This window comes from Achroia grisella, unplaced genomic scaffold (genome assembly GCF_030625045.1).
Source record: "Achroia grisella isolate CSIRO2021 unplaced genomic scaffold, CSIRO_AGI_Agris_v1 utg869, whole genome shotgun sequence".
Taxonomy (NCBI): Eukaryota; Metazoa; Arthropoda; class Insecta; order Lepidoptera; family Pyralidae; genus Achroia; species Achroia grisella.
In genome coordinates this window covers 2552466-2569089 of record NW_026713049.1, presented here as the reverse complement: position 1 = coordinate 2569089, position 16624 = coordinate 2552466, and the positions used below count along the sequence as shown (strand labels likewise).

At 31.4% G+C, this 16624-nt stretch overlaps 1 protein-coding gene across 1 annotated transcript; it reads right to left on the bottom strand.

The window, feature by feature from the left end:
- Positions 1 to 2995: 2995 nt before the first annotated feature.
- Positions 2996 to 16003, bottom strand: LOC131852869 (NF-kappa-B essential modulator). Its single transcript, XM_059203606.1, has 15 exons — positions 15685 to 16003; positions 14382 to 14590; positions 11776 to 12018; positions 10826 to 11008; positions 10139 to 10249; positions 8982 to 9083; positions 8050 to 8178; positions 7546 to 7647; positions 6879 to 7024; positions 6014 to 6163; positions 5734 to 5824; positions 5220 to 5365; positions 4448 to 4559; positions 3748 to 3840; positions 2996 to 3145 (listed from the first exon to the last, which is right to left on the bottom strand). The coding sequence occupies exons 2-15, from the start codon at positions 14580 to 14582 to the stop codon at positions 2996 to 2998; spliced, it is 1959 nt and encodes a 652-aa protein (XP_059059589.1). The 5' UTR covers positions 14583 to 14590; positions 15685 to 16003.
- Between the last annotated feature and the right edge of the window lie 621 nt (positions 16004 to 16624).

Here is a 16624-nt window from a genome sequence, read left to right as displayed (position 1 = left end):
TATTATATTTGTTTTGTAATAATTTAGGACATAATTGTGAAATTTAATAACAGTTTACAAATAAACTACAACACGTCATATAAAAATAAAGCCAATATTTCAATGAAATTTATTTCATCAACAGCGTAATTTTGTACAGATTACTTACTACATATAAAAATATGGAAGTTACAAATACAATTATTACATTATATCACATATTTTTTTGTCTGTAATTTCCTTAAAACGCGACGACGTAATAGAGAAAACAAAAATATCACTTAATAGACAAAAAAAAATCGCTTAAAAATATTTCTTTAAGCAAAATAATCAATCATTTTAAAGGAATACGTATGTAGCGGGAATAGATCTTAATTATAGTTATATAAACGAAAATTAGTGGATGTTAATTAAAAACATTAGATGACAAACAAAATAAAAATCCACGAAGCAACGCCGAATTCCATAAACGTTTAATTTTTTTTTAAATATAATACATTAATTCAATAAAATTCTGGAAAACTATTTATAATTTAAAGACAATACTCTATCTTAGCTATAGAAATCATCGTCTTTCTTTCTATAAAATTTAAAATAAAAATCCTTTTTATGAATAACATTCTAAAGTAAGAACTTTGTCTCATGTAAATTTTAATGTTACATTAAAAATATAGCATATTATTTGTACTTTATATACGCATTTTGTTAAATTATATTATTGAATTGGTGTTGCAATCAAATTTGAACTATAATATTAATCGATTAGATTTCTTCCTTGCAGTAAAAACTTTATGTAGGATTGCAAGGGTTGAGCTCCATGCCAACGCAATGGTCCAGATGCGCTTCAACTTGACGTAAATCGGTATTCTTGAATCTTAAGCATTGAGGACAAGTGTACACCTGAAAAATATTAAAAGGTGTTATTTTGTATTTAAATCCATTTTATTTTTCATTTATTAGTATAAACAAGGAACTAATATATTTACAGACTATCGTACATAAAACACACTCGTTTGAAAAAAGAACAAGATCAAAGACAAAAGGAGTGATTAATAATTAGTGAAATAACACATAATGAAATGTATTCGTACCTATTTATAATCTGTCATCTTATATAATATATGTAAAAATAAGCGATATTATTATTTTTTTATTCTGTTTATCCTTTAAAGAAAAGGATAACAGGCATTATGCTCATACAGCCATGTTATTTATTAAATAATGTATTGTTAACGTCTCCCATTGCAGCCGGCCATACCTTCGCTACATTGCAGTAACTAAGAAACTAATCTATATTCTTTTTTTTTATTTACATTTCTATACATCCTACATCATTATCTTCCATTGTTAATCATTTTGTGAATATGGTTGAACTATTTATATTTAAATTTTGGCATATCTGATTATAAATTTTGGTTTGTAAAACCCATAAAAATAATAATAATATTTAACATATTATTACATTTTTATTGTTATAAATCATATAATAATTTCCATGCTGTTATGATTACCATAAATCATGCAACAAAATATAAACAATCAAAACACGACCATAAACAAAATTATGCTCACCAATTTATCGAATTTGAAAATTGTTTTAAAACTAAATAGAATTAAAAATATAAACTTTTAATAACTATAATTATATTCACTATCCATGTATAAAACAATTAAAAGTAACATATATTCAAATCGAACTGAATATAATTTTAAAAATAATATAATAAAATAAAACAACTACACTAAATTTTCTCAAAAATAAATGCGACAATTACTTCATAAAGCGTGGAGAGCAACTAAATATATAGAAGCGAAAATTATACAGTAAAAATATATCTAAATTAAACATAATTTACATTAATCAACTAAACCAGGGATGAGCAACACGCGGCCCGCGGACCACTTGCGGCCCGTTAAACATGTTTATGCGGCCCGCCAAGCATTTCTAAATTGAATTCACTGTTTCGAAATTTTTCCATAAGTATTGTATTATAAAATTTATTATAATAAAATGGTAGTACATACTAAATCGAAACATTTTTTTCTGACAAATTACTCACTTGTCGATTCGCTCACACATGCAACACAAGCGCGATTTTTATCTTGCATGCAAATTATTAATAAGTGTTACTTTATGTGTGGCCTGGCAAAAAATTAATTTAATTTAAATTGACTCGATGAAAAAGGCTGCTCACCCCTAAACTAAAGAATAACCCTAATATTTATTTGACAATGTATGGCGTTAGACGCCCCAATATTTAACAATGCCCGTAAAACTTGAAATAACATCACAAACAATATATTTAAATACTAGCTGAGCGGCGCGACTTCTTACCCATATACCTTTGTTATTTGGAAATTAATTAGAATAAACAATAACTATATTCTAATCAAAGTTTATTACAATAAGTAATAACGATATCTATGGACGGTTGTTATATTATATACTAGCAGACTCGGCCACGCTTTGCTGTGGCTAACAGTTTCTTTATATTATATATAAAAATAATTTGCAATAAAATAATATTGCGACTATAAATTGAGATTTAAGCTATCTTTCAAGTTGGATTCAATTGCACACAATGTGCCAATCAAATTTGCAATCGGTTCAGTAGTTTAGGAGTCCATCGCGGACAAACCACGTGACACGTATTTTTTATATAAGAATAGAAGTGTAGCACAGCGTCTTACTTCCAATGGTCGTGACCTAGATTCGCAATCGGTCTTCAATTCCTGGCAGTATGATGATTCGTATGGGTCTGAGTTCGTATCTTATTGTCTATTACGTATTTATATAAATCCTCGGTTGTCTAGCAGTGTAGCAAACGTCGCTGGTTCGATGTCTCGCACGGTACAAACGGTACAATTTATATGATTTTTTTGTATACGCTAGAGAATTTTAGAAAGGCTAAGGCACTACAAAGATTGGGAAACACTGGTCTGTAAGGTATTTATAATATGGGCCATTAGTAGCTTGACTTAAATAAATATATCGCTATATGTTTCTATTCTGCATTCAAAGCAGACATGAGTCGACATGTTGCTGTAAAAGTATCATAGTCTTGAACTCCTTGTCGCACACTGGACAGCGGTACTTCTGCGGTGGCGGCGTCGTCTCACGAGGCAACTCTTCTGTTTTCCCTTCCACTTTCTGCTTTTTGTGGACCTTATATGTGTTTAATATATTTTTAATTTACTGGGCAATTAGGTTGTTTGTCAACACTAAATTATTTTAACGTGGGTAAAGACTAAATTATTTAAACAATATTTATTAAAGTTGTTTAACTTTATAAGTTTTGTTCCATATAATAAATAGAATAGTTTTATCCTTTATAAGTGAAATTATACAATAACTATATATATGACGAATAAGAATATAGAACAGAAAACAAATCTAATCAATAATTTCATACTACGTAGTTCACTTAATGAACTAACCGATATAGTTATAGATATATTTGATATACTTTTAATTTTAAAAGAGCAAAACTGGTATGAATTAAAATCTGTAATGCTTAAGTTTTTAACAGTAGATTTGCTAATTTCTTCATTAACATATAACATAAGGGTGGCCAACGCGCAGGTGACACCACTATTTCAGGCGTCCATAGGCTACAGTAACCGTTTACCATCAGATGGTCGATGCCACATTTGTATATATATACTACAATAGTATATACAAAAAATGTATTTCATTAGCACAAATGGGAATCATCATTCGAACATCATCCAACGACAAATCTATACGGCTGGTTATAATATACTGACCTTTCTGGTGCTGTTGGTGGCATTTTGTGATGACGGAGGTGGCCGCGTGGGGGTCGCGGCTGGGGACGACTGCGTTCGGCGTGCTTCTTCCAGCTGCCATAATGTTTTAAACGTGAGTATTATGAGTATTTTAGGTTAACTGTATTATTGCAAACATGTATAACATTTATTTAAAAAGAATACGAGCTGAGTTTCTTCTCATCTCGAAATCATTCCGAACTGGCGATAGATTTGACATGTTATAAGAGTCTGTATTAGACGTACAGAAGAAAGATATTTTGAATTTGAATAACAATATGTAAGTCTTGTAGCAATAGGCAAGATGTTTTGTTTTACAAATATATTTATTGAGGATCATAAATAATAAAGTTGATATTTTTGTATCTATACCGCATTGTCATTAAAATAGTTATTAATATAATAATGTCATTTTAAAATAATACATCATGAAGGATGTTATGACTGTTAAATTGAATTTATGACAAATCATAATATACAGTAGCAAATTTTTTTTAGAACTATTTATAAAAAACAATTCAATTATAAACAACAAAACACCATACATTGTCTTATTGTAACTCTATCAAATTCTAAAGCATTGATAGCTCTCAAATTGTTGATATTTTCTCGACTTACTTGACATACATCATTCTATTAGGGATAGTATACGGTTTCATAAAAAAAAAAACTGTAAAATTACCATATTCGTCAAATACTCTATTCTCCGTTGGGCGTTGCGTAAGTCAGCTGCTATGTTCTCTTTCTCGCAGGCCATTTTCTCTCTTGCCTCGCGTTCTGCTTCGAAGTCAGCTCTGTATTTGAAACATAATACCTTCATGATACATCTGTATTTGTAATACATACTTTCACAATCATTATCACCGGTGATATGAGGTATTTTAATGGATGATAATGGAATACTATGATAGATGACAATGATAATGGAACCGGCTACACAAACGGTATACAGCGGCAGGATGGTGATCTTATGGATGATAAATCCAACCAATCCAAGTCATCCGCAGGTACTTATGGACCGAAGGGATGGATGATAATGGATAAGCGTAAACAGTTAGCGCAGGTGGGCACCCACCTGCGCTACGGTTTACGGGTATGATAAAATTAGCATGAGGTCAGGTCAGTTAGCCCATCGTGGCAAATTCACCATGAATTTATCACAATGCTTTCCAGGGGGAACCACCTGGAGGTCAACCTGATATAGTACATTGCTAGCAAGGGGGTTATTTGTCCACATTACTAACAATCCCCTTTCTCCATGCCAGATAAATTAAAATAGCTATTAAAAAAAGGGTCGATGTTAGAAGGGTGAAAATTTAGGGTTGTATGTAAGTTCACATTCTAAAAAATAAAATGGTACATTATAAATACCTTACTCAAACGTCGGTCAAGCCGTATGGTAACTAACATTGTGATACGAGAATTTAATATATAAATATCATTGTGGTACTCACTTGTATAATTCCATTTGGACTTTAAATGCCCCGTTGTCCTCTACATCCAAACGCAGTTGTTTCAACTCGGCCTGCACCGTTTGTAACTCGCTACCACGAGCTAACAGTGCCGCTGTAAGTGTCTCCACGTTTTGAGAATTTGATACCTGCGTAACAAATGAATAGGATGTAATGTAATGTAAGTTGGACTCTATTATACGTATTAAGCCTCTGATCTGGACCGTTGTGCGTGTAGAGCCGAGACTACTAAATAAACTAGCCAAGCTCCTCCTCCTGGTGTCACACAGGCAGTACAGTCAGTCATACAGGCTTCACGGAACGACCTCGCTGTTCTGAAGATTTGTGTTCATTATGTGGTCACTTCTACGCACTTCAAGATAACGTGAGCAGCCGTTTCTTCCGACAAACCGAAAAATATGGCAACGGTGTCGGTGTTTGTGTCGTAGGCACATAAAAAATTTGGGAATTTAGATCAGAGGTCTAGAGAATCTCTTATGTCATCTTATTTACTTACACATTCTTGTTTACTTCTGGCCTTTTGAAGCAGTTCCTTGTGATCTTTGAATATACCCTCAAATATTGATAATGTACTTCTAATGTGACTTCTGCAAAAAACCATTTGAATAAGTAAGAAAAAACTCTAACCAATCATAACAGAGTGGGCGAAAGGGATTGTTAGTAATGTGAACTAATTACTCCACTTATATGCATTGGTATATATATATAACACCGCAAGAGATTCAGACTCTCTTCTCAGACGTAACCTTACACACACAGACAGAAATCATACTCACATGTTATTTAACGCGTTGCTGTGTTGTTTCTGCAATTGTCGTTGGACCTCAATGAGACCAGATTTGAACGTCTCTGTGGTGTCACGCTCTAATTTGAAATCACACAGGCTGGCCACTACGCCCATAGTCTCCACTATGTTATCTACCAATCTGAAATTGAATAAAACACACTACGTTACTCACACGTTTTTTGTACCTATATTGTAGCCACTTTTTTTATATTACTGGCCGAAAAAAAGTTTTATATTTTCAAAATTCAAAATATTTTGTCTTGTTCTTTATTCATGTAGGTCTATTACAAATTCTTATGATATGTCAAATCTACCGTCAGTTCGGAATGATTTCGAGATGAGAAGAACTGACGAGAAACTCAGCTCGTATTCTTTTCAAATAAATGTTGTACATGTTTACAATAATACAGATTCATTTTTAAATTCAAATTTGGGAGAATAGAGGAATAGAGTGATTACAAGCATATGCTTGCTATTGCAAAAGCAAATAGTGTAATCAGTGTTCGAATCCTGAACAGACCACTTCCCACAAGCAGCACCCGTTCACGAGTATGACGGATAAGCCAGCCATTAAAGCACTCAATCATATTAGAGAAAGCACATTAACCCGCCCCACCACGCCTCCACAAGTTTGAACTTTATAGCGAGCTTGGCTTTTTCAGGTTACTCCACTACATCATTTATATTATTTACAGAATAAGCTGGAATAATGACAGTTTTTACCCATTTATAATGGGTAAAAATTGTGAGTGTATTGTAAAGTAGATATATTAAATTTATTTAAGTGTATTATATATCTACCTTTTTATCTAACAAAACTCGGATACAGAAGCATATGAATAATAATGACATACCCATGAGTGACTCCATTTAGATGCTCCGAGAGATATTTCAACGTTTTGTCATACAGCTTGATATTAGAGGCGAAGGTTGCAAGTTCGTTACTGGAAGACGATGGCTCTTGATCTGGAGTTATGGACACCCTCACTGGTTGGAATGTCTGTACACATAACATACATTTTACTATAACAATCCCCTATAGTATAACAGTTAATCTATACAAATAAATAAAGTTGAAGTATTTGTTTGTAATTAACAGCGTTTCACTAAATGCATATGACTGGAGAATTTTGAGAAGAACCTGTGAAACGCTACACCCGTAAGACTCGGGAGGCGCTCCTACACCTATACTTACAATGATTCTGGCTAACTTTACTGTACACAATGCGACCGAGTCTTTATATATAAACTTGGTTTCGCTAGTCACATAAGAGTGCTTGAAAGGAAACATTTGTGAGTCGCTGTTATCGTATTTATAACAAGGAGGACATCATCATCATCATCATGAAAGTTTATACGATACTTCTGATTACTATACTGTCTGTCTGATTCTCTTGCTTATCTCTGATACAGTTGGGCCGATTTTGTTGTCTGTGCAGACATTACTAGTTCCGAAAATGACTGCCAATATTATCGTATAATTTTGCAACTAATGAATATTATTGATATTAATAAACTTACAATAGTTTGCGTGTCCTTTAATTTAGTTTTGAGATCATCTATTTGGTCTTTGTACATTTTTATAGTCTCTGACAGAGCTGATTTTTGTCTCATGTACTCCAGCTGAAAAAAACAAAAATTACATGCTAAAAAGCTAAATATACTGCTATAGTTTATAATTAAATATAAATAATGAATAGAATTAATAAAAAATTAAATATAAATAAAAAATAATTAATTAATATAATTTAAAATGAAAGAGAAATGGACTTTAAGATTTAAACATAAAAGATTTTGATATATCTGCTATCCCAAAACTAGAATTTTAAGCAAACAAAGAATAACGTAAACAATGCACAAAAACTACCACTCTAAGTATTACTACAGATGATATTTACTAATTGTTACAGGATAATTGCAATATGAACAGTAATTATGTAACATTACACCGCTAATCTACTTAATACTTAATATTTATAAATTAAATTTAAAATATATGTATATTATATTTAAATTAGAGGGTACCTTAACATTTTCATAATTTAGAAGCTTTAGTTGTGCATCCTTGAGCTCCGTCTGGAAGTACGTAACCTTCGCTTCCAGTTGTCGAATCGTTGAATCACGTTTTGTCATTTCCTCCGACGACAAACTTGACTGCAATCACAAAATTAAGTAGTCATAAAGGGTCATATACAGAGCAAAAAGGATAAATAAACGACGATTACAGATTACCGTTGAAGGCCCGTCAGTTTTGTAATTATATAATATATGGTTATATATCTATACATATAAATAAAATTGGAGAGTTTTTATATGAATATAAATACGGTACATACACCAAAATATCATTTTTCACAATTTTTGTCTGTCTGTCTGTTTGTTCCGGCTAATCTCTGAAATGGCTGGACCGATTTTGACGGGACTTTTATTGGCTGGTAGCTGATGTAATAAGGAGTAACTTAGGCTACTTTTATTTTAGAAAAATAAAGTTAAATTCCACGCGGACGAAGTAGCGGGTGCAGCTAGTATTTTATATAAAAAAAAATTATACAACTTAGTAGTGCTTATTTCAACAAAGATTATTTCTTTCCTATTTCTACAATAAAATTCAAATATCAATATAATAAATTTTTACTTATAATCATAAAGTTGCCGTTAACAGGAGTACAGTTCAATAGTGTTCAATATATTTTAAAATTGAATCAATATAAAAATTTATCACTATTGAATTCCATTTAGTGGTCCATTTGTGTTGCTAGCAAAATGTTGACTATACTTTTTTTTTTAAATTAGTATTATTTTCTCTTTTTTTATAAGTCACTATTGATTTCCTTGGGACCCCTCTTGTGAAATATATACACGTTAATTACTCTTGCATTTATTAAATAGTTGTATATTAATCCCATTCCAGTTACAATATGTTTGTTTGCACACCATTGTACTTGTAAAAAACTTACCACACTATTAGCAGCGTCGATTTGGATCTGCAGTTCTTGTATATTCGAGTTTAAACTTTGAATATGGTTCTCATATTTATTATCTTTACTTGTAAGTTGTAGCTGAAATTATAATTATTTGGTTAGTTTACTATTATTATAAAACATCTTGAAATCTGTAGAGAAGTTAAGACAAAGTAAGTGGAAATAACGAAGACATAAACAGACGAAAACAGGGACTTTGATTTGTACTATTTATACATTACAAAGAAGTAGATTAAATAACGAGACAAAGCCGAATAATAAGGTTAATTGCTATCTCTGCAAATATTTACATAACAAATTACTTTGGATAACAGCAATCTAATTCCAAAGTAGCTGAGCATGTACTGGCACTAGACCATTAATAGGAAAACATAACTTATAACAACATACAGTTTATATATATATATTATACCAGATGATACAGCAGACATTGTTTTGTATTAAGTATAATTATTGAATTAACGATTAACTTTTTTAAAATTCCTCGACTTTCTTAATTTATTCTTTAAAAAACTCTTTAAACGTTCTACTGACAATAACAAACAAAACAAAAAAGAACTAGCGAAATAGGTACAATCGTTTACGCGACCAAGAGAAATAGGGATTTATTAGTTATATATACTTATATAAAGCAAAAAGTATGATGGAAATTGTGGAGAATGGCAGCAGCTCCACCGACAAGGCGTATGAATGTAATATATATATTATTGCACACCAATAACATATACCTGAAGTGGTAATCGCCGCCTATATACACGAATAGAACCACAGACATACCGTCATCATGTAGTCCATAGCAGTAAACATTCCTGTTGTACACTGTACTGGCTAATCAGAAATGTATTTTTCATTCTAAATTTGTATTTAAATTTATAGTTCTTTTATTGGACATTTTGTTTATATAATATTACAAAGTCTTGTCACTTGTTCCTAGCATATATCTCCGTATTACAAGTCATTTTCTGTATTTTCTTTCTGACTATATACATATACATATAAAATAAAACTACCTAAAAACCATCCATTCGGGAGGTCTAAGTTATAATGCCTTTGTACTATGAAACTTCACTGCATTATTTAACTCATCAACTGAAACACAGATGACTTACAAAGTCTATCGAAAAAATACTTACTTGTGCTTTCTGTAATTGTTCTTTAAGATCGTCGCGTTCCTTGGTAGTGGCATCAACTACATGCTCCAACGACTCTTTTTGCCACGTCAGCTTCTCATTGTCAACTATAACCTGAAATAGAATAATATGGTAAATTATTTATTAAAACTTTGCTTCTCCCTTTGTTGAAATGGCAATATTTTTTACCCTAGACAATTCAAGTTTTGTACATATTAGAAAATATATGTGTTATTCTGATGTATAAGCTTCATTAAATTACTGTAAATTTTTGTAAAGTTTCATTAAATTTAATGTAAATTTTAATGAATTAATGTAAATTTTTGTAAAGTTTCATTAAATGAATTAATGCGTAGGAATGAAGATAACACTTTTAGGAAGGTGTTATATATAGATGTGGATGGTTATAAGGGCAGAGGAAAGCCGAAAAAGAGATGGATGGACTGTGTGAAAGATGATATGTTAAGAAAGGAAGTAAATAACGAGGTGACTGCGAACAGGGATGAATGGAACCGAAAAACATTGCGCCGACTCCAAATAAATGGGATAAGGAAGAAGCAGATGATGATTGTAAAGTTTCATTAAAATCCATTCAGCAAACATCCATCCATCCATTCATCCACACTTACAAACTTCCACATTTAAAACATTAGTAAGATTTGATAAAATTATATTTACTACTATTATTACCTGTCTCCTTTGCTTCTCAACTAGCTCCAACTGTGCAGTCAGCTTGTTGATGGTGTCATCATCAGGTGACGTAACGAATTCCACTCCTGAACTGGGCGGAGATCTGCTTGTTTCACCGTTTGTCTGTTCAACGTCAACCAAGCGTGCTAGGTCTTGTTTCAACTTCTTATTTTCGTGTCGCAACTGGAATAAGATATGTTAGATAGTTGTTTTGTAGACTTGTAGGGTTGGTTTGTACTTCTTCTTTCGATTTAATGACAATTAAATATATTTACCCCAGAATTTGTATATTCTATTGTGGTGTTCCCACCACAATAGAATATAAATCTTTTAAACCTGACAAATAGAGTACGGGGCAAAACTACGCTAATCCATTTCAATAAATATAGTACTATCAAAACTAGCTGTTTCCATCAGTATCTTTCCGTTTCCTTCTACTAAACTATTGAATGCATTCTGGTACGGTTATAAGCAAAGGCGGTATGTTTTTTTAAAACCTTAGACAAATCCGTAAAGTTAAGCAGAGCCTATATTATGGATACTCGACCACAAATAGAAATACTCAAATATCTTTTATTGTAAATAGTGTGTACTTATACGATACAATAAACATATAATCACATAAGTGTTTCTCTGTATATTATGTATGATGGTATAGACCACTCATATTTATGAATATAAGAATACAATTGCATTGAACGATGCATTGAGCCCGCGTCAATCGGAAGTAAGTCAGCGTGCTAAACCGTTAATACAACCGATGATTGATGGCATACTCAACTTCTCTACTATTGTAAATACACACAATATACATAGAAATACATGGGCGTTTCTGTGTATGGTACATAATGACAAATAATTGAATTGTGCGATGAATCGAACCCGCGTTCATCAGAAGCAAGGCGTCGTGCTAAACCACTAAACCAACAAAGTTTCGATATCACACTAACCTTCTCTACTAACTCCTTAGTTTCAACAAACTTCTCCTTGTGAAGCGTGTGGGTTTTCATCATGTCCTCCTGACAGGACGCTATTAGCAGGAACTGTTCTTTCATAGAGTCATTGTTCTGTTTCAATGTCTCTTTTAATATGACGTTCTCGTCGAGCAGTTCACCAAAGCGTTTCTGTAGTTCCTCTGTGGTTTTATCATCTGTTATTATACTGCTGGCGGCCATAAGACTGCCTGGTGATGGCTGAAAAAAAGTACATTGAGGTAAGTGACTCCATTTGCATTCAATTCTTCCTGCCTACCCCGTAAGAGATTTAGCGTGAAGATATATAGTTGTTGGACTGTCTTACCATAACATATGCTATTGTATATGTCTTATATCATAATTTTGTATAAATATATTATGTAGGGACAGGATCAGTTATCCGTCAAATTAAGTATTCTGTCAGTACACCACAAAAGACATTATCTTATATATAAAACTCACGTGTCACAATGTTAGTTACCATACTCCTCCGAAACGGCTTGACCGTATTTAAAAAAATAATAATATGCATATTCAGTAGGTCTGAGAATAGGTTACTTTCTATTTTTCATACTCCTAAGTGATAAGGGTTGTCCACCCCTAAATATGTAATTAAAAAATCATACAACCCTAAATTTTCACCCTTCTACCATAACCAGCATTTTTTAAATAGCATTTTAATTTATATGGCAAAACAACGTTTGCGGGTCAGCTAGTATAGATATAAATCTCAGCAGATAATATTATTTGAATAAAAATTGTCCCCGTAAATAGGTGCCATCTGACTGTACTAGCCATAATATACATATATTATACAAAAATATTACAATATGTATGTATATATTATAAATTTCAGTTATTTTGATAATACGTAGATAGCACATTGTGATAATAGATAGCGAATGATAACGTGATAACGTTTATGACATAGAGTTGTTTAAATTACAAGATTATGAAAGTAGGTACACTTCTAGATACACTCTGACGTTTAGTAAGCTCAGATTCTCTATGTAGCATGGTGAGCAATGATATAAAAAACTCTGTATTCTATTACAGATTTTTTTTTAGTTGGTTAGTTTTAATTTCCTTATCTGGTAAAAAATAATGGCAACACTAAGAATATAGAGCGCGTAACCAGAAGAAATCTATTCACCATAGACTTAATATATAACATAGACAATTAAAAATAAAAATAAAAGTAGCAAAGATATTTCTCTGAAGCGATTTTCTATTATTGATAACATGGAATGCAACTTTCAATCAATTGTTATCAATTATTATCAAATATTAAGATAAGTTGATACAACCGGTACTTAGTCATAAATCTAAATGTATGCGAGAATTACCTAGAATTTAATAATTATCATATTATTTAATTCCAGATGGAACAAATTGTAGAGCATCAAGTATTTTTATTACATACTAGCTGTGCCTGCGGTTTCATCTGCGTGAAATTTATGGTCTATATGTTATTCTGATGTATAGGCTATATTACTGTAAAGTTTCCTCAAAATCCGTTCAGTAAAACCATGACCTATCCACCTTAAACATATTATCAAGGGCATGGGGCTTTAGCATTGGACAAGATTGGAGCCAAGATGCATAGCAGATTGAAGAAAGTTAAAAATAATGCAAGAGACACATCCAGCACTGGACTCATAGCTGCTGAAGAAGACACAGCCATTAATGCCTAACGTTGCTACTTCCCTATATACTTAGATTAAGTCAGTGTTGCAACACACTGGCGTACCATGATCATTAGTTGGTATAACATAAACAAAATGAAAGACTGGACAACCTAACCTTATAAATTACTATCCCAATTTAAGATTATCTGTGCTCAAAGAATCTGGCATTTCACATTAAACTTTACTTATACCATACTGATTTTAAATATAAATAAATATTGCTTTTTATGTATAATACCTCTGAAACTTCTTGATTTAATAGGTGTACCTTGAACACGAAATATTTGTGGTAAGTTTATTCATGTAATTAAACACACTCACACTTTACTTAATATTTTCACACTTGTTTACAATTGTATACATAATATAAATGGGATATTTACTATGATTATGTTGCTTATGAGCTTCCAATATTCTGACATGGGTATGATTGTTAGTTATGCTAGCAATGTACAGAGTCAGGTTGACCTCCATGTGATTGTCCCTAATCATCATATACTTAAATTACTAGAGAATTTGTCACGATTGGCTAACTGACCTGACCTCATGCTCATCCTATCATCTTCCACTGGTGCCTTATCAGCATAAACCATTAGTGCAGGCGGGTGATCCTTTTTATTATCTTTACATAGTATAAAATGAAGTAGTTTCCACTGTCTCTTCACTTAGATTTTTTAACTAAACTACACAATGATTTCATTGCAGTTTTTACCAATAGATAGAGTGTATCAGGAGAAAGATTTATATATATAGTACATGTATATCTCTGCGAAACCAGGATGGGCTGCTAGTTCAAGTTGATCTGAGCACTTGTAACAATATCTAAATAAAAGCTCATAAACAACAAAACTATAGTAAATATACTATTTGTATAATGTGTACAATTATACTCACACTATCGCCCAACCGGAAGTGTGCCTTCAGCGATGATTTTGCCTCTATGGACAGGTCCTTTAATGCATCCTCCATTTGAATCTTGTCAAATGATCCATGACCATTAATCATGCCTTCACACTTTAAATCCAGACTTGTACCAGGGGAAGTACCCAGTACAATGAATGATTCATCATCACCATTGTCTAATCTTGACTCCATGATTACTCCTAAAAAAATAATGACTAATTATAATGATAATCAAATGTGTATGTACTTTGTGGATTTTAGCATTCTATTCATTCATTTTAGCATTGATATAAACAGTCAAATGGTGATATTTAAATTTTTCTTTATTTATTTAAACTATTGAATTGTACAATAGTTAGACTTAATGATATTACTATTTTCTATTATATTTATACATACAGTCAATGGGAAAGTACCCAGTACAAAAATGATTCATCATCACCATTCTCTGACCTTGACTCTATGTTTACTACTAAAAATATGACTAATTATAATGATAATCAATTATAGTAATTTGAACATTTAGCATGCAATCTGAAAACAGTACAATGGGGATTTATGTGTTAACACATTTAATAGAAATATATGTATGTATTTAGTATACATATGAGTATGTGTATGACTATATTCCATGATGAGGATATGCTTCATCATGCCAAAATTGTAGTAATAAAATTATCAATTCGTTGCTAATATTGACCATATATGTGTGAAAAAGTCAACAAACAAACTCACATATCATTAAGCCTAACTATTGTACACTATAATTCTGTACACATATATTGAATTATATTAAGATTAGTTAAATTGGACAAAATAACAGGGTCTTAAAAACTTCTCAACAAATCAAATTTACCAATTAACCAGCTATGTTATAAATATATAAAAAAAAGTAATGAACTTTATTACTATAAAGATCAAAGTTTACAATTCACATATTATATATATATATATGAAGAATAGACCACTTGAATTTAACTTTAATCAAAATTTTGTTGTAAAGTTTTTATTGACAGTATTAAATAAATAAGATGCTATTGCATGTGCTCATTAAAATTGTGCATATACAATTTACTATATGACCTAATTTTTTGGTCACACTATGCCAGTATACCACACTATTTTCACTATTTATTATATTATATTATGTACAAACTTCAATAAATACATATATATTGATACCTCAAATGTGAATTAATAACACTTCAAAACCATATTGTTTTACTTATTTATAACAGGTAATCACAAAAATATTATTTAGAGGGTATACACAGGTTAACAAAACTAGACGTACCAGAAAAATACAAATATCAAAGGCCACACTATCCGATTTTGTTTGTAATACTGCACAAGATAGTGACACAATTTATTTAGATTACAAGTTTATTAAACACTAATATAATCTTGACGCTACTCACTGACGCAAACACATATATTAATATGATATTATGTTAAAATATTAAGGTACATACATGAGACACTGTGAAATGTATTTATATGAAAGTACTGAGCAACGACGCTAGGTAATTTGGTATTTTTAATTATTTATGTAGATTTTGGGAAATCACAGGAATTGACGAATTAATTATAACAAAATAAGAATCTATGAATGATCTACGGACATAAATAGACATAAGTGACCTGTGCCATACTGACGTACTGACTGGCTGAGGTTATATTGCCAGATAATGTCTACTTTCTCCCAAATTTTATACAATATTGCAGTTTACGAAAATAAGTCTATACTGGTACTACTAATCTTTCTACCTAGTCGTCAAAATTACACAAAGGTATATAATCAGTAAGTCAATCTATGAACTTTAAATTTCAGATAAAATATTTTAATTCTCTCTAGCTGAAATTATTTTTTCCTAGAAACCATAAGTTTCTATTTACCTTTATTTTCACCCATTTATTATGGGGAAACTCTCCGGTCTGGTATCATTGGACTGAAAACAGAATGACAATTAATGACAATGACACTCCAAGTTTGACATTTACTGATCTGACTGATCTTTCTATAGTCTGTTCACATTATCGTGATATGCTGTATAATTTGTGCCATTGAAAAATATTTATATGTAATTTAATGTAAACAATACTTAAATAAAACCGTACTTTTATTACGTAGTAGTTTTATTTAAAAGTCTCATTATCAAATCTATCAAAGTGTACATTTTTCACAAAACAAGAGGTATCCTTGAATAGACTTAAATTGAGTGACATTGACTGAC